Source organism: Balaenoptera physalus (assembly GCF_965194825.1).
Source record: "Balaenoptera physalus genome assembly, chromosome: X".
NCBI lineage: Eukaryota > Metazoa > Chordata > Mammalia > Artiodactyla > Balaenopteridae > Balaenoptera > Balaenoptera physalus.
In genome coordinates this window covers 43162830-43182595 of record NC_138903.1, presented here as the reverse complement: position 1 = coordinate 43182595, position 19766 = coordinate 43162830, and the positions used below count along the sequence as shown (strand labels likewise).

Genomic DNA, 19766 nt, shown 5'->3' with positions numbered 1-19766 from the left:
AATTTCACACGTGCTGGAATGCACACTGTGCACACACACGTCCATGTGGGCGTGCACACCCAATCACCCTTGGAAGCTTTCAATCACCAACTCTGCCTGGCTGGTAATTGCTTTCAGCTCCTGCATCTGGCAGAACCTTCTTGTGAGATGCGGTCTGTGATCTATGATCCACCCCAGCTTTCCCCAGCCCCTGCCACCTAGAGAGATTCAGACATTTGTCCCTAACCTTGGGCTGCCACCAAGCCTGAGACGACACCATTACAGCTACTCTCCCAAACCACGGCACCAGTGCCTCTGAACTGCATACGTGTTATGTGGGAGAACAGCCTGGCGTGAACCAGGTTTGGGTGGGGCTTTAGAAGGAGGCTTAGGGCGGTTCTGAAAACTCCCCAAACAATTCTTTTTTTAAAAATTTTTTTATTACCCCCAACAATTCTTACTCATCTTGCAGTGTGGCTGAGGAGGTCCTGTGGATACAGCCCCCAGAATCCGATCTGTGGGAGTGCTGTGGATTTCACCCTGCGTTTCTCTGGCTACACATCCCCTCTCTGAGCTTCAGAGCCCCGTTCAACTAGACAGGGAGACCGTGCTGAATTTTCGTTCTTTCACTTGAATGCCCGCTGTCCTCAGACATGGCCAAAATGAGTCTCCTGGAGTCAGATCTGAAACTGAGAGGCAAAGTATTAGTTTGCTCAATGTATTAGGGCTGCCATAACAAAATACCACTGACTGGGTGGCTTAAACAACAGACACATTTCCTCAAAGTTCTGGAGGCTGGAAGTCCAAGATCAAGGTGCCATTCGAGTTGGTTTCTGGTGAGGCATCTCTTCCTGGCTTGCAGATGGCCACCTTCTCACTGTGTCCTCACATGGCCTTTCCTTTGTGCGTGTATGCATGGAAAGAGCTCGCTGGTGTCTCTTCCTCTTCTTATAAGACTCCCCCCAGTCCTATTGGATTAGGACCAACTCCTATGACCTCATTCCTCATTTAATTATGACCTCCTTAAAGCCCCCATCTTCAAAAACAGTCACATTGAGCGTTAGGCCTTCAACACATGAATCTGTAGGGGGACACAATTCAGGTCCTAACAGTCAACAAACAAAGCGCTACCTTGAGCTGTGGCAGGATGGCTACGACTCCTCCTTTTCCTCAGATGCGTTCCTGAGACGTGTCTGTGCAGAAACCAGATGGAGAGGAGGAGTAACAACAGGCACGATCACAGCCCGTCCTGTAGACAGAATTCCTTACTGCTTGCAAAGTACTGCACTTAATAAAAAGTCATATTTACTGAGGTATATTTTACATACAGTAAAATGTCTCCTTTGTAGCATACAGTTCTCTGAGGCTTGACAAACAAAACTAGTTGGTTAACTGCCACTAGTAGGAGAGAAGTTCTCTCACTTCAAAATAGTTCTTTGTGTGGCCACGCTGAAGTCAGCCCCTCCCTCCACCCCAACCCCTCCCTGGCAACCACTGATCTGTGTGCTATCCCCCCAGTTTTGCTTTTTTCCAGAATGCCATATAGGTGGAATCGGACAGTATGTAGCCTTGTTATTCAGGCTCCTTTCACTTAGCCTAGTGCATTTGAGGGTCATCTATGTTGGATGCATCAGTAGTTTGCTTTTCATTGCTGAGTAGTAAGTGAGGATGTATCAGTTTCTTTATTTATTTGCCAGCAGTTGAAAGACACGTGGGTTGTTTCCAGGTTGGGGTGATTGCAAACAAAGCTGTTAGGGATATTTGTGTATAGGTTTTTGTATAAACATAAGTTTTCATTTTCTTGGATAAATACCTATGAGTGGGATTGCTGGGTTGTGTGGTAGGTGTATGCTTCACTTTATAAGAAACTGCCAAACTGTTTTCCAAAGTAACTTAACCATTTAACATCCCTACCAGCACCATAGGAGAGTTTCAGCCTCGTCAACACTTAGTATGGTCAGTCTTTTTAAGTTTCACCATTCTAATAAGTGTATAATGATATCTCATTGTGGTTTTAATTTGCATTTCTCTAATGATTAATGATGTTGAGCGTCTTGTCACATGTTTTTTTTTTTTTTTAAATTCAAAGTTGGAGAATTCCCTGGTGGTCCAGTGGTTAGGGCTCTGCGCTTCCACTGCAGGGAGCACGGGTTCAATCCCTGGTGGGGGAACTAAGATCCTACATGCTGTGCAGCATGGCCAATAAGTAAAATAGGCTTTAAAAAAATTGAAAGTTGTTTCCTCTCCTATCCCATGAGCATCCATCCAGCTGCCTGTCAACTGTTAAGATGCATGACTGCTGTCATAAACGCCCATATATACCAGAGACTGACTGACCTTGAAATCTTCAGGGTAACACATTTGCCTTTGCTTAAAACTTCTTGCTCCCTGCGTCGTAGCCAGTACCTCTCTTGACACCTTTATATAAAAGATCTCCAAAATTTGCACCCCAAGCAAGCCATCCATGGATAAAAAACGTGTACCCAGGATCAAAAAGTTGGCCCGGACAGGTCAAGGATTCAAGTCCACCCCTTCAACTTTCAGCTTAGTGCCTACATAGTGCTTAACTTCCTGCATAGTGCCTGTTTGCCCATGGATACAGCATTAAGCTTGTGCTTTAAGACCCCAGCAGCGGTTCTCATCCCTTTGGTACACAACTGTCCACCAGAAGCCATCAAAAGCCACATTGCATTCATGCCTGGCACCCATGCCAAGAGCTGTCTCGTACCTTCTAAAGACCTCACATGTTTATTTGCCATCTGTATTTCCTCTTTGGTGCAGTATCTGTTCAAATCTCTTGCCCATTTTTTAATTGGGTTGTTGGTTTTCTTATTATTGAATTGTGGGAATTCTTTATATATGCTGGATACTGGTCCTTTGTCAGGTAATGCATTTTGAAAATATTTTCTCCCAGTCTGTGGCTCATCCTTTCACTTTTGCATTATACATTTATATCTATTATTTTGATTCATTTATACTTTCAGCAAGTATTTATTAAGTGTGCCATGCACTGCTCTAGGTACTAAAAACACAGAAGAGAACACAACAGGCACAAACACCTGTCTTCAGGGACCTCCCATGCTCAGTATTATTCAATAGGCAATGGAAAACACTAAACTAACATGTTGGATATTCTACTTGTCCCCTCACCCCCGGCAATCCATTCTCCCTCCTTCCCCGTCCTGCCCTGTGTCCCCGTGTGGACTTCATCAGCCATGCTCTGCCCCACCTGGCTTCCAGCTGGGTTGGCCAATGAGAGACCCCGGTAGGTGACTGGACAACACAAGGACAGAGAAAGCCAGGTGTTCACTGGCTGGGGCTGGGTTCCAGCTTCTCCTGGGTTTCGGGAACACTGTTCCCTTTCCTGCCCCTTCAGGCCTAGGAATGGTGGCAGCACCCCTCTGATACCAGTCCCTGGGTAGCTCAGCAACCTTACTGGTTTCCTGAACCCTCTGCACCTCCGTAATGGTCCCTTCATTCAGGTCTCTTCGAAATTCCACCTGTGTGTGCTTTGTGTCCCTCCACCCCCACTGCAGGGCCCTGGCTGACTCAACAAGTAGATATATAATATACTATTAGGATGTACTAAGTGCTATGAAGAAAAACAAAGCAGGATGCAGGGATACAGAGGTGCTATTTTGGATAGTCAGGGAAGGCTTCCTAAGGAGATGATCTTTAAGCAGAGAAAAGAAAACGAAGGGGGAAGCCATGTAACTGTGAACGATGTACATATCTTGGGACGAGTGTTCAAGCAGAGGGGAAACAGCAGGCGCAAAGGCCCTGAAGTGGGAATAATGCTTTGGTGTGTTTGAGGAACATCAAGGAGGCTAGTGTGGTTGGAGAGAATAGGTGAGTAGAGATGCTGGAGAGATTGGCAGGGCAAGAATTATTATACTCATCTGCCAAAGGCGGAAACCCAGGGCCCAGGGAAAGGCAAGGCTGGCCTGAGGTCCCACAGTGAGGTCATCTTCATTCAATCCCCATGACTTCTCCCCAATATATCCTGTGTTTCTGGGGAACAGGAGGAGGGCTACCATATGCCCCAGAGAGAACGTACAGCCCCCTGGGGAGGCCTGTCAAGTGGTTATAGTCTTGGCTCCTGGGGCCCCTGCCCTCCATGGCTCAGCCTGATCTCTGGTCTGACTTAAGGACTCCAGTCTGTCCTCACAGCAGCCAGAGGGTCCTTTTACAACCCAAGTCAGCCCACGGCTCTGCTCAGACCCCTGCTCTGAGATCTCTCTCAGAGAAAAAGCCAAAGTCCTCCCCGTGGCCAGAGAGGCCCTACAGAACCAGGCCCCCGTAACCTCTCCGACCTCACCTCCTGCCACTCGCGCCTCGCTCACCCTACTCCCGCTCCACTGGTCTCCTCACTCTACCTCAAATGTGCCAGGTATGCTCCTGCCTCAGGGCCTTTGCGCAGGCTTTTCCCCTTTGTCTGGATTACTCTTTCTCTAGATGTAACCCCTCCTGGGGTCACACTGACTGGTGCATGGATCCTCCCAGGGTCACATAGCCTGGGGTGTGGCCACTCCTGGGATCAAACAGATGACGGTGTAGACATTCATGAGGTCACTAGATTTGGGTGTAAGCAATCCTGAGGTCACACTGATTGGGATGTGGACCTCCTGGGGTCACACACTCGGGTGTGGAGGCTCTAGGGGGTCACACAGCCTGGTGTGTGGTCACGCAGGATGGGGCGTGGCCACTCCTGAAGTCTCATGGGCTGGGATGTGTTCTCCTAGATTCCTACAGATTGGTGGGTGGACACTCCTGGAGTCACATGGACTATGATCTGGTACCTTCTCACACAGGCTCAACTTCGGGCACCATCAGAGTCACAAACTTTGGGGTGTGGACCACAGGCTGGGACAACGACATGACTGAGGACACATACACTGGGGAGCCACTGTAGTCAAAGGACTGGGGCGTGGACACTGCTGGAGTATCACAGGCAGGCGTGGCCACGCCCCAGTGTATGGAACACCAGGAGGACCCCCAGTCAGCCTGTGTTTATCCAGCAGGAGACCTCTGTAGTCATGCTGCTTGCCGTATGCCCTCTGCTGGGATCACACCAACCGCAGCAGAGATGCCTCTCAGGACAGGCAGATGGGGGTGGACAGTGGTGTGATCACACCGAATTTGCTGTGGGCATTCCTCTAGTCACACTGAATGGGTCACAGACACTGGAGCGTGGAGACTCCTTTGGTCACACAGATGGGGGGTATCCTCCCCTGGGTCACCCAGACTGGAGTGTAGACCCACCAGCAGTCACAGGCATGGGACTTTCATACTCCTGTGGTCACCCTGATGGGAGCACACCCTCCTGAGGCCACAGGCACTGGGTACAGACACGCTGTGCCAGCAACTGTGGGGTCTGGACAATAACTGGGTCACATACACTCGAGATTGGACATTGCTTCTGTCACAGGAACTTAGGTGTGGACATTCCTGGGCCACGGAGACTGGAGTGTGGACACCTCTGTGATCACACAGTTTGAGATGAGCACACTCACGGTGCCACTCAGACTGTGCTGTGGAACCTCCCAAAGTCACCCAGACTAAGCCGTTGCCACTTCTGGACTCTGACTGTGGGGTGGACACTCCTGGGGGTCACAAAGGCTGGGCTGTGGACGTTTCTGTAGTCAAACATTGGGATGTGGACACAGCCAGGGTAAAACCCACCAGACCCATCTGGGGTCACAAAGACAAGGGGAGGACATGTTTGTGGTCACACGCACTCAAGTGTAGACACCCCTCTGCTCACCTTGTTTGGGATGTGGACGCTTGTGGCATCACGCAGACCGGAGTTCAGCTACTCCTAGGGTGACAGGGATGACGTAGTAAATGAGCCTGTGGGGCCACAGAGACTGAGGTGGGGACACTCCTCGCTCCCACACAGGGTAGAAAGCTCTGGAGTTGCAGGCTGGGGAGTGACACCCTGGTGGTCACAGAACCCAGAGCATAGAGACTTCACTGATCACACAGCCAAGGGTGTACCGTCCTAGGGACGCGTGGACTGGGTGGTGGCCACTCCTGTGGTCACACAGAAAGTTGATCATCCTGGGGTCATGCAGACTATTGTGTAGACCCTTCTGGAGAAACACAGGCTGACTGTGGGTGTTCCTGGGGTTACATACACTGGGGTGTGGACACTCCTGGTGTTTCAAGCGCTGAGGAATGATCACTCCTAGGGGACACTGACTGGCAGGTGGAAAGGCAACAGTGACAGACTGGGGTGTAAACAAACAGTGCTTTCGCAACACAGACTAGGGGTGTGCTTCCCTCAGGACACACATTGGCACCTGGAGACTCCTGGGGTCAGACAGAGGGGGTGGACATTTCTATGGTGACAAAACCTGACATATGCCATTGGTGAGGTCACCCAGACTGGGACGTGGGCACTGCTGCTGACTGACATACTTTGCAGTGGGCACCCCTGTGGTCAAATAGACTGGAGTTTTTACAACACTGCGGTCAGAAGCTTTGGGATATGCACGCTTATGGGGTCACACAGACTATATTTTGAATACTCCAGGTGTCACACAGACTGGAGTGTATACCCTCCTGTGGTGACACAGACTACACTGCAGACACCCTTGGGGGGTGACAATGACTGAGGTGTGGTAACCCTGGGGGTTACAGCGATAGGGGAATGGACACCCATTGTTGTTACACAGTCTTAGCAATTGACAAACCTGCAGTCATCTGACCAGGGCGTGTACACTTTGGGGGTAACACAGGCTGTGTTGCGGAAAGCCTGGGGTCACAAAGACTGGAGAATAAACATTCCTGTCATCACAGACTGGGGTGGAAACACTCCAGGAGTCACTCAGACTAAAGTAAGTACCCCACTGGGGACACACGGGCTGGGACGGATGTACCTCTGGTTACAAACTGACTTTGGCGTGGAAAATTCTGGGGTCACACTGAGGGGCGTGCACACTCCTGGAGTCGCAAGACTAGGGCCACACAGGTGGAGAGTGGGCACTCCCGAGCTCAGAGAGCAGGCCTAGGCCGGGTGGGACCCTCCTCGGCCACACACTTGGGGGTGTGGACTCCACTGGCTTGCACAGACTGGGAATTAGACACTGCTCTGTCAGAGAGACTTTCGGTGTATACTTCTGACGTTACACAGATGGGGGTGGACACCAGGGACACACAGCCCGAGGTGAGTATGCCCACAGGGTCCCAAAGGCTGGTGTGTTTACGCTCCTGGGAATTGAGACGTGGATACTCCTGGGATTATACAAACTGGGCTGTCCACACTCCTGGGGCGTCACTGACTCTAGTGTGGACACTGCTGAATTTACATGGTGATGGGTGTGGACACACCACCTTTTGTGTGGATACTTCTGTTTTACATTCCTGGAGTCACACAGACTGGGGTGTGGACATTCCTGTGGTCATACTGACGTGGGTGATAAGACTCCTGGGTTAACAAGCTGTGGTGTGGGCCCCCTGGGGTTAGACTCAGTATGGACACTCCCAGGGTCTCAAAGTCAGGTACAGAAACACCTGGGGTCACGGACTGGGATGTCAGTAGTCCTGAGGTCAATGGATGGTGTGTGGACAAAGAACAGTGATTTTCTAAAGATAAGCGAGTAAGATGCGGAAACCGGGTCTGCCCATGTAGCTGGTGTTTGTCAGCTCCTGTTTGCTAAAATATAGAAATTCAGGACTGCAGTCATGGCAGACTTTCTGATATTCCTTTAAGAGAGGGGTTCTTAACGTAAAAAATTTGTTCTGGGGAGTTCCCTGGTGGCCTAGTGGTTAGGATTCTGGGCTTTCACTGCCGTGGTCTGGGTTCAATCCCTGATCGGGGAACTGAGATCCCACAAGCCACGCAGCACAGCTAAAAAAAAAAAAAAATTTGTCTGGGGAACCCTTTGGCATCTGATCTGATCAAGTCTGTGGACCCCTTCATAGAGTATTTTTGAAAGCATGCGTGTGCATGTGCATACACACACACACACACACACACACACATACACTCAGATACACAGGATTATGGAAACTAAATAAACAGCATGGAGGTTCCTCAAAAAATTAAATAGAACTACCATATGATCCAGTATTCCCCGTATCCCAAATATATACTTCTGGGTATATATCCAAAGGAGATGGAATCACTGCCTCAAAGAGCTATCTGCACCCCAATGTTCATTGCAGTATTATCCACAATAGCGAAGATGTGGAAACAACCTAGGGATCTGTTGACAGATGAATGAATAAAGAAAATGCGGTATATGCATATGATAGAATATTATTCAGCCATAAAAAAAGGAAACCCACCATTTGTGACTACATGGACAGACCTTGAGGGTATTATGCTAAATGAAATTAGTCAGAGAAACACAAATACTGTGTGATCTCACTTATATGTGGAATCTAAAAATGGGTGAAGGTGGTCAAAAGGTACAACACTTCTAGTTATAAATAAGTTCTGGGGATGTAATATACAGCATAGTGACTATACTTATCAATATTATATTGTATATTTGAAAGTTGCTAAGAGAGCAAATCTTAAAACTTCCCATCACAAGAAAAAAAAACTGTAACTATGTGAGGTGATAGATGTTAATTAAACCCACGGTAGTCATCTTGCAATATACACATATATCAAATCATTATGTTGTACACTTCCAACTTACACATTATATCAATTATATTTCAATAAAACTAGAAAAATAGTTACCATGTTAAAATGAAACAACATTGGGATGCTATATGAACTTTTTTTATTAATTCATCAAATTTTAAGATCTTATTCAAAGTAGTGACCAATGTGAACAATATTTTAAGATGCCTGCAACGACTGTAACATAACATAAAAAAGTAACTGTGATCTGTATTGGTGGAAGTTGCAGGCACTGCTTTTACTATTGTGATTTGATGCCAGCATTCAGATCCGGGAGTATAGCTAAAATTTCACTTATATTAGTGAAAATAAAGATGTAATGTTTCCCTCCATCAAATCCACACATAACCCTGACTTCTACCCAGGTTAAGAACCCCCGCTCTCAGGGTAAATTCTGGACATAATCAGGACACGGCTGGAAAGATTTAGAGAAGAGGCAAGACCCCACTCAAGAATCCCCTCTGCAGTGCAGACGGACATTCCGTGATGTTTCTTTCCTCGCTGTGTTCCTGGTGGTTGCTGCAGGTTCCCACTCGGAGCTTGTATGTTCAGGACCGGTTGATGAGATATTTGAAAACAAGTTCATCAACTCAAGTTCTGGTTTTCCTGACAGCAAACAGCTTCCGAGTCCTTATCAGATTGCCAGCTAACTAAAGGTCAAAGTAAAAGGAAGTTTTAAACCAAAATGTTTCCCCACTGTCTTCTACTATAATCATTGTTTGCTCAGCTACTAACATTTTTTTGAAGTTTTTCCCTTTACTTTCATTGTGAACCATAACACACAGAAAAATGCATAAAACATATAACGTTCATTCTCTTTGACGTGTAGCTAGCTCTCCACTGCGAATAAACCAGGACTTAACGATCCATTCTACAGCTGATGGATATTTGGGCTGTATCTAGTCTGGGGGTACTACAAATAGTGCTGGCTAGCAACATTCTAGTACTCACTTCTTAGGAGTGGAACTGGCACACATGCAGCTTTAGCAGATAATGCCTCACAATTTTCCAGTGGCTACACCATTATATGCTGCCATGGGTGTCTTCAAGAGTTCCAATTGCTGCACATCCTTCCAGACGCTTAGTATTGTCAATCTTTTTAGTTCTAGCCTGCATTTCCCTGATGAGCAGCTTTTCATGTGCTTACTGGCCATTCTCATATTTTCTTTTCCTTACTGATTTATAGCAGTTTTTTAAATATCAAGGATACTATATATAGGGATTATAAATATCTCTTCCCATTGTGATTTGCCATTTCATTTTTAAAAAGATGTCTTTTTTACTTCTTATTTTAATGGAAGACTTGGTCTGAATAACCTGCAAAGCCATTGCCAGACAGGGATGTCCTCTGATGTGGTATCCTGAGGATGAGAAGCCCTCCAGCACTGATAGGTTTAGCCCAGACTGTTCCAGGCAAACTGGCTCCTCACTGCTCCCTCACATACCAGGCAGGGTTCCACCTCAGGGCCTTTGTATTTGCTATTTCCTCTCCCTGGAATGCTCTTCCCCTAGATAAACACACGATTCCCTCCTTCATCTTCTTCAGGTCTCTGCTCAAACATTACCTCAGTGAGACCTTCCATGATAACCTTTTTAAAAACTGCAAACTGCCACCCCCTAGAATTCTTGATCTCTTTACCCTGCTTTAAAAATTTCTTCATATCCCATATTACTTTTGCATTTTATGTGTGTGTGTGTGTACATATATAGAGAGATCAAGATAAATAGTTTGTGTATGTGTGGGTGGAAACTCCTGCATTTAGACTGTGTTATTGCTTATCACCTCTTTCCCAAACTAGAAGCTCTGAGGGCCAGGATATTTGCCTGTGTTGTTCCCCGCTCTATCTTCAAACCTAGAACAATGCCCAGCACACAGCATGTTCTCAATAAATGTTTACCGAGTGCCTCAATATGTAAAATCCTTAAAGCAGTTCCTGGCACATAAGATCAGGTGTTTTAGTAAAGGTTTGCTGACTGAAATCTTACCAGTTGATGTAAAAATTTCAAAGGTGAAATTTTACTCAGTTTTTTCTTAAAGGTGCCATTTACTCAAATTCTTAGACAAAAAGGCAAATTTACCTTAACATCTTAAGGCGAACGGTTCATTTCACTGTCTTCCACCTACCCAAGAAAAAAAGAAGGGACTCAGATACTTGGCTAAGCTTCTCCGTTCACTGTACTTGGTTTTACCCATTGATTTTTATAGCTATTGGGAGGCAGGGAAGAGAAGTTTGTCCCAGAAACCATGTGATTTGGGGCAGAAGGAGGCACAAGAGGAGGGGGTCACTGTGGGCACAGAGAAAGGGCATTAAGGGCTCTGGGCCCATGTTTCCAGACCTCAGAGGCCAGCAGGGTGTGGCGCTGTGGGGCGGCCAGGGACTGGGGCAACGTGTCCACTGTGCTGATGGGGCAGTCCTGGGGGCGGATCTCCTTGGCCAGCCGCCCCTTCTTCTTCAAGGTGCAGGCCTCCTGGTACGGTGGTGAGATGGGGGGCTGTGTGGGCGGAGTATACTTGTATTCTGAGCCGTCCTCTAGCTGCAGGGACACATGTCGGCAGGGGGTGGTGAGGACCTGGGAACCTAGGACAGCACCCCCCATCCACCCACTGTTGGCTGGGCGCTTACATCCAGTGGGTAACTGCGGTCCGAATCATAGGCGCTCAGGTCCCCACAGGTCACAAATGGTACAATGATGCGGGTGGGACCATCTAATTGGTTGAAATCTGGATCTGACAAGCAGGGAGAGATGAGGCAGGACAGGGCTGGGGTGTCTGGGACCAGTCGTGACTCAGGCTGCACCCAGGATGGGTACCGAGGCCTCCCCAACGTATCCACCAGCTACTCTTGCCCTCCTTTATCAGAAATCCTTCATTTGGTTCAGATCACTTCCTCAGGGAAGCCCTCCATGATCACCTGTTCTAAAACACACCACCCCCCCAACCCACTTTTCTCCGATTGCACTTATGCCCACCTGCCATATACTGTCTGGACTTTGTCTCACTCAAGTGTGCCTGCCACAAGAGCCGCTCTGTGCTTTTTCCCTCTAGGGGCCAGTCTGAAGGCCCTCACAGGATGAAATTCCCACACAGGGGTGGGGTTTCCACCTGAGGCGTGACTGAGTCTTCTTAGTCTAGAATCTCCGCAAGCAAGTGGAGTCTCCCTTGGGGTAGGACTCAGGATCCTCCTAAGACAGAATTTTCACCAGGTCCAAGAGTTACCACTAGGCCACTGGGCTAAAGATCCTCCTGGAACAAAATATCCATACAGGGGTGGAATTTCCAGAGGGTGGGGCTGAGGATCCTTTTGGGACAGAATTCCCCTAAGGGGCAGAGTTTCCACCAGGGGGTGGGGCTGAGGGCCCTCCTGGAACATAAATTCCATTGGTGGACAGACTCTCCCCAGGGATGGGGCCCAGGGCTCTGGCTCTCACCGTAAGAGTGGTCCAGCAGGGGTTTGGTCAGGTCCGGCAGGAAGCCCTCAGGGGGGTCATAACCCTTACAGACAGCAAAGGCCTCTGTGGGGATAAGGTAGAGTGAGGGGCGACTGCCACCACCACCCTGTGCGGATGGGTCCCTGAGATGCGCACCCCCCAGCCTGGCCCCTCCACCCCACTGACCAATGCTGGAGTTCCGGCTGCTCTTGGGCTTGGCACAGAGCACGGTGGAGAAGAAGACACGCAGCTGACTGTAGATCAGTGTCACATCCCGGCCTCGGAAGATCTGCAGGGTGGGGAGGCAGAGATGGAGGCATGAAGATGACCTTTGGAGACCCCTCTCTACCCCCTACCAGGTTCCCCGAGCCTTACCTTGGCCACAAAGCAGCCCCCTGGCTTCAAGACATGTGTAGCAATGTTCAGAGCCTATGGGCAGGACAGATGGCTAAGGGTGAGGTGGAGAGAGCCAGGAGGGGGCCAAACCGAGGCAGGGGCAGCCAGGGTTACTCACGGCTAGGAGGAGCTGGGCCTGCATATACTCATCAACATCATGGAGGCCGGTTACTGCAGCAAGAGAATAGTGTTAGGGGGCCATCCAGTCTAGCTATGCTCCCATTCTAACCTCCCAGAGGTTAGAGCGCTAAAAACATTTCCTAGGCTCTCTTACTGCTAAGGTTCTGCATGCAAATACTATCTGCCAACTAGATGCGTACTCTGAGCTCCTAACCCTTAGGCACTCATTTTCATTCTCAAAACAACCTCAGGCGTGAATACTGTTATCATCATTTCTACCTCCAGTCCAGACTGTTCCTCTTAACTCCAGACTCAGATCAGAACGAACATCTCAGACTCAATACATCCAAAAACAAACTCCCGATCTTCCTGCCCAAACCTGCTCCTCCCATCATCTTTCCCATCTCATCTGATCCTTCCAGTTGTTCAAGCCAAAAACCTTCGAGTTACCTTTGACACACACCCACCCACCACTCTCTCCTCACACCCACATTTAAGCCATTAGCAAATCTTCTCAACTCCACCTGGACGACTGCAGCGGCCTCCCCTCCCCAGGTCTCACCCCTCACACTGCTCACAGCAGCCAGAGGGATCCTGTCACAACCCAAGTCAGGCACGGCTCCTCTGCTCACAACCCTCTCATGGTTTTCCCTACGCTCTCATCTCAGTGAAGAAGCCAAAGTCACCACTGTGGCCCAGAAAGATCCACACAAGGATCTGTTCTCACCTCCTACAACTCTCCTGCTCACTCACTCCGATCCAGCCACACTGATCTCGCTATTCCTCACACATGCCAAGCACCCTCCTACCTCAGGGCCTTTGCATAGGTCAATTCCTTTACCTGGATTGTTCTTCCTCCAGACGTGCCCCTGGCCCATTCCCTTGACTCTTTTAGGGTTTTGTGCTAAAGCCAATGAGGCCTTCCAAGCTTTATTTAAAATTCCTACAGGTACTCCCCTCTTCCCTCTCCTTTTCATTGACATCCCCATGGTACCTATCACCTTTTGACAGGCTACATAGCTCAATCACTTGTTTCTCTTCTGTCTGCTCCCACTAGAACACCAGCTCTATAAGGTCAGAGATTAGTAGAATTTTATTCACAAATATTTTCCCAACATGTACAACAGTGCCTGACACAAAACAGGTGCTCAGTAAATGTGCTGAATGGATGGATGCCTAACTGACTGAAAAAAAAAAAAAAAGAAAAAGAGTGAACACTAAGATGGAATTGGACAGTTGCAGAGAGGTGAGCAATAAGAAGATGAAAGGGTGGACAAAACCCAAATGGTAGAGTATGGGGAGGGAGAAGACAGAGGCAGAGAATAGGAAACAGAAGTAGGGAGAAGTTGCTAGATGTAGGAACAGCTGACAGTGGAGAGGAGAGGCAGTAAAAGAAGCCAACAGAGGCGGGACATACAGAGAAGGACACACATAGGGCCCCCGCCTGGCCCCCCAATCCCTGCTGTTTACCATCAGGAGCCCCGTCGCACACCACTAGGTCGGCGGGGCAGCCCTCAAAGTGCTGGATGATCTCCTTGGCAGTGGACAGCTATGGAAGAGAGGGAGGATGAGTGGCCCCAAGGCACCCCCTCCACAGCCCTCTAACCCCACCTGCCCTTGGCCCTGGCCCGCAGCCCCTGGGTCAGCCAAATTCTCAGGCTTTGCCTAAGACCAGGCTCCATCTCTGGGATCATTTTTTGCTGTCTCTCTGTGATGACGACAGGCTGGCTCTGTTTCTCTGCTGTTACGCTCTCTTGGGTTCTCTTGGTTACTGTATCTCTGTCTGTCTTTCTCAGTCTGTTTGTCTTTCTCTTTCTCTCTTCCACTTGCCGTAGCCCCCAGGTTGGGGGGGCCTTTGCCAAGGATACACCCCAACACCCCAAGCCATGCTCTCACCTGGGTGATATCCCCCTGGATCTGTAACACACCTGGTAGTGGAGCCATAGCCTGAAGATCCACGGCCACGACGTGGCCGGACCCCTGGCCCCTGTGGACAACACGGTCCATGTCAGCCCAGTTATCACTCCTGGTCCACCCTCCATCTAACCTGCCCTCCCACCCTCCCATCTGGGACTCCACACTCACCCAATCTTCTGGCTCAGCACCTGGCTCCAGCTGCCCGGGGCCGCACAGAGGTCAACTGCCCGCGTCACACCTGAGCACACACAGGAAGGTGTAGTGGTCAGCTGCACCCACCTCTCCAACCTGGGACCCTGCAAAGTTCACCCCTTTCCCCTGGGCAGCACTCGTATCTATCTGCTGCCTAGATGCCCAGCTCCTTTCGCGTACCTGCCCATCTTCCTGCCTGGCCCCTGCCCCATAGACCCTCCAAGTCAGCCCACCTACCACAGGGAGCTCTGTAGACCTAGCCCACTTGTCTATTCCCTTCGCCCACCCCATCCCCCAGTGACTCGCCCGCCAAGTGGGGACCTTGGAAGAGTTGGAATTCCTCGTCAAGTTGTAGCAGCTTGAAGGCACTGCGGGCACGCCAGCCATTCTCCTTGGCTAGGCGGTAGTAGACATCCCGCTTGTCCTTTGACGTCCGTCCCATCTCACACACTGTTTGCCCAGGGACCTGCCAACAGCAAGCTGACGCCGCCCTATATCAGTAAGTGGGCCATCACCTACCTCTGCAGGGCAGCGAGAACCACAAAAACTAAACCGGGCTCATCTGACCCGTGTGACAGCTCACTCAACAGGTGGGAAGGCTGGAGCCCAGTCACTAACCCCAATGACCTCACTGAGCCTGAAGGACCCCACCACTGAGCTCTCAGGCTCCATCACTAACCCCACAGATCTCCCCCAAAGAGCCCACAAACCCAACCCTTATCTCATAGATGACCTATTACTGACCTTGTCCACCTCACACTCACACACCACATATTAAACCCCACTATCAACCCTTCTCTGCCCACCTTATCCCCAATAACATCTCACTGTCTTCCCAGCTCTCCTCATTGCCCCTAGAGTCATACAGCCCTAGTAGCCCCCCATTAATCCCTTGCTTTCACCCCATTATCCTCATACTACCTCACTGCACTCCCCACCTCCTTCATCTCTCTCCCCTGAAGAGATTAGGCCCCCAATAACTCCTTTATTACTACATCTTTATCACCACCCCCCCATTAATGCCTGGAGAATCATGGCCTATTAGTCCCCCATCGAGCTCTCAATTACTATGATTTATCAGTCCCCGTTAACCTGGCCCTCCAACTGATCCTTCATAGATCACACCACTAGCCCCCCTGTAACCCTTCCCTACCACACATTCATGTTAATCCCTGATAATCATACATCAGTTCCACATTCTCCCCTCACTGCCCACCTTTCTCCCCACCCAACAATCACTTGATGATCACACCCAACAGCTTACTATTACCCCCTCTTTGCTCACTCTGCTCCTATTAATTCTTCAATGATCATACCATCATCACCCAATAAAATCTTTTGATTACAACACCCCTTCAGCCTCTCATTCTCTCTTCTTTGATCACTACTCCCATTAGTTCCTTGATCATGACTTTTACCGGCCTCTATTATTCCCTCCACAGCCGCACCATTATCCTTTCAATCACTATGCCCCACCACTCTTTATTAACCCGTTGAATATCATACCTCCATCAGTCCCTCAAGGATCACACTCCTACCTGCCTCCCATTATCTTCTAGTTGCCCACTCTACCATCCCCTCATTAATTAACGAACACATCCCACTGGCCCTCTTGAACACATCGACTAAAACACGCCTTTTAGCCCTCACTGATTCCCCAATAACACTCCCACCAGACCTCTATTACACCCACGCAGCCCACCAAACCTCCACACCCACCCATTAACAGCCCTCTGGCTACACCGCCGGTCCCTCCTCATCATTACCTGAAAGCCCAAGTCCCCACTGGGACCACAAGACCGGCTCCGCCGGTATCTGGACCTCTGCGCCCCCCGCCCACCCCCAGACCATCCCACATGAGTGGGCCCCTTCTCCAGACAAACCTTGGGTCTGGAGCCTACCTGGTGCCAGCTGCCCGGACTATGCAGCTGCAGCGCCGAGGGCGAACTTGCCTCCTTCCCTCACCGGCGGGACAGCGCAGGCATGCCTCAACCGTCTTGGCCGGGACCCAAGTCCTCCGCGCCCCAGGGCCTACCTTAAACTTTCGGAGTGGGGAGAAGCGGAACGAAGGAGGCCGGTCCTCAAGCAGCCCGAGCCTCGGCGAGAGCGCAAACCGGTGAGAAGTCGTAGGGCTTCAGTTTGTATTCTTAGTTGATCCGAATGTCTGTCGCGCATGCCTAAGGGCGACCGGAGCGTGGAAAGCCTGTCATCGTGGAACGCGGTGACTCGCGCGAAGCGGGGACCCGACCTGATCGTACCACGTGAGTTCCGGCATCTCGCGCCGACGTAGCCGGTCGGGCGAACTGCCGTTCCCAGCATGCAACGGGCGCGAGTAAAGCCGCCGAAGTCGCGCAAGGCATGGCCGAAACGTCGCGAGGCACGAGAACTGACTTTGTTCTTTTGTTACAAGGCGAAAATCGACGTACTCTCCGCCCCTCCCTTCTTGTACAATAGTATTCCTTGAGCCTGTGGACTACATTTCCCAAGATACAACGCGCACGGCGGCACGTATTTATTTTTCGCGCGCCGCGAAGTGCAATTACCTCTGGCGTAGCGAATTTGAGAGGAAGGAGAGTGCGTTAATTAAGTGCGCGAGCGCGCAGAAGCTGCTCGGCTGCAGTTTCAAATCCCACTTCTGCTAATTGATAGCGCCTTCTGACTGTTACCGTCTCAGAACTGCGGTTTCTTCTTCTGTAAAATGGGGTAACAAGTAGTACAGACTCCACAGAGAGTCATTGGCAGGATTAAATAGGTGTAGTTCCGCACACTGTCTGTAATTCTGTGTTCTTCAAACACTTTTAACTCGGACCTAGAAAAAAAGACTGCATCTCGACCCAGTGCACAAGCAAATATAGTAATGGAAACATTTATTATAGCGTTTACCATGTGCCAGGCACTCTTCTGAGTGCTCTCAGTGGTGTGCTGGTAAATGGTTAACAATCAGCTCTTTAGGTGGAGAGGGAGAGGAAGCCCTGATTTCTAACATTTGCCAGTTTCCATGGTTTACATACTATCATCTTGTCAGATTTCAACTTACCAAGGTGTAGTCACGGAACACAGAGTCTGGAAGAGATGCACTAGTGCACCATTGTGTATTATTTCTACAGTACAATTAAACTAGGGATGAATGATCTCAGGAGCATAGAAATAATGAAATGTAGTAAAATAATAATTAAGAAGTGATGAGTTTTGAGTATTTATCACCTTTTAAAATCTAATTTAGTTAATTATAAGTTTACATAATTTCATTTTTAATAATAGCTGTGTTTTCCCCAGTTTACAGATGAGGAAAAGGAGACAAAGGAGAATATATATATATATATTAGATGTGTAAACATATGCCATTTACTGCATATGTGATGATATAGAAATATATAGTGATGTCTAATATTTACTAGTATGTAAATTATATATTAGCAAATAAATATAATAAATATAAATATGTCATTATGTGGAAATATAGAATATATATTTATGCTTTTTTGTATAGTTTATGTATAAAATATACATATCTGATATAAATGTATATGCTGATATATATATATAAATCTGCTAGTATCTTTATATATCTACTTACTAAAGTAACTACTAAATGTAAATATACTATTAAGTATATAAATATGTTATGTCAGGTGGTGATAAAAGCTATGAAGGATAATAAAGGAGGGTGAAAGGATTGGAGAGTAACAGGCGTTGAATTGCTATTTTAGACAGTGTGGTCAGGGAAGGCTTTCTGACGAGGTGACATTTGAGCTGAGACCTGAAGGGGGGCACACCCTAGGAATGTTTGGAGGAAGAGCATTCCAGGCAGAGGGAACACCAAGTGCAAAGACCCTGAAGTGGGAATGAGCTTGGCGAGTATTCAAACAACTGAACGATAGATTCATCATTCCTTAGAAATGTGAGCTTCGCTAGGCAGGGGTTTCTGTTGTTTTGTTCACTGCTGCCTCCCTGGCGCCTAGAGTAGGGCCCGGCACACAGGTGGTGTTCAATAGATGTTTGCTGAATTCACCCTTTTGTTGCTTTGTTCCTTCACTCTTTCCGTAGTGGTGTGCTCTGCATTTATGTGGGGCCCTGGGAGGAGGTGTAGACAGCCTCGCAGAGACCCTGGAGAGCCAGGGAGGAAGCCAGAGCTTGTCAGCGGAGTTCAAGGGCATTGTGGGGGGCGGTGGGAACATGGCTCCCCTGCAGAGGTGAGCAAGTGTGAGAAAGCAAGGGTTCAAGCCACCAGGCGCTGCTCCACAGAGAGGAGGGGGTGCCAGGCATTGGGGGCCCATGTTCACCCTGTGGGACGCTTCCTGTTTTCTTGCCTCTCACAAAGAGGATGTTTAATTTTTTGCAAAGAAACTTGCTTCCTCCAGCAGGGCTGGGGGGATTGGGGGACAGGAGCCAGGCTCTGAACTCCCCAGGCTCTTCCCGAAGTGGGGTGTCCGCCTGCAGCTCCCACCCAGCACCCCACTGAGTGTAAAGGTGTCCTCCCCTCAGCCTCCTGAAAAGGTCAAGGAGAGGGGAGCTGCCAGGCCAGCCCTGTGCCGGAGGGCATCTTACCACGTGAGGGAAAGACGGGGGTGGTCCAGGCGCAGGGGACCAGACAGTGACTCAAAAAGCCTTGCAGTCCAGGGGCTGCTTTGAGGGACGGAAGAGTTATCCATGGGGAGCCTGCATGAAAGGAGAGATTAGAATCCAAACCCAGCTCGGTGGGGGGATGCCTTCACTGGCAGAGAAGAGTTCATTAATTCCTTTCACAAAGATGTTATTGAGCGATTACTGTATGTCAAGCATTGTTCTTAGTGCTTTACCTGTATTCATTCATTCAATCTTCCCCATGGCCCTGAGTTAGGCAGTAGTAAGCCCTGCGGGAAGCTGAAACAGTGAGGTTTCGAAACTTGCTCCTGGCCGCACAGCTCCTAAGTGGCAGAGCTGGGAAAGCTCGCGCTGTTAACTGCTTTGCTCCGTGGCTCCCTCCCCTGAAGACTGCTGAGTAGTGTTTTAATGAAAAGCAGGGGTCTGCTTAGAAGAACTGACAAGATCCTAAACTGACTTTTAATAGATTCGATAGGAATCCCAAATGTCCCACGAGGGTCTGCTTTAATGA

The 19766-nt window shown here is 49.1% G+C and overlaps 1 protein-coding gene across 18 annotated transcripts; it reads right to left on the bottom strand.

Annotated features, from left to right (window-relative positions):
* Positions 1-222: 222 nt before the first annotated feature.
* FTSJ1 (FtsJ RNA 2'-O-methyltransferase 1) lies at positions 223-16984 on the bottom strand. Of its 18 annotated transcripts, none has more exons than XR_014258771.1 (16): positions 16707-16984; positions 14993-15162; positions 14648-14717; positions 14459-14549; positions 14033-14111; positions 12561-12613; positions 12422-12475; positions 12233-12335; positions 12047-12130; positions 11242-11345; positions 10955-11152; positions 10697-10738; positions 8040-8189; positions 5744-5797; positions 1111-1266; positions 223-668 (listed from the first exon to the last, which is right to left on the bottom strand). XR_014258771.1 is itself a non-coding variant. In XM_082446587.1 (13 exons), exons 1-12 carry the CDS (start codon positions 16844-16846, stop codon positions 10706-10708), a joined length of 1179 nt encoding a protein of 392 aa, XP_082302713.1. In that variant the 5' UTR covers positions 16847-16983; the 3' UTR covers positions 8238-9267; positions 10697-10705. The 18 variants fall into 18 exon arrangements, 10 of the variants coding, with proteins under 10 accessions (XP_082302713.1, XP_082302714.1, XP_082302716.1 ...); XR_014258772.1 differs by having other exon boundaries at positions 1111-1261; XR_014258773.1 differs by having other exon boundaries at positions 225-668; positions 1111-1228.
* Positions 16985-19766: the final 2782 nt, after the last annotated feature.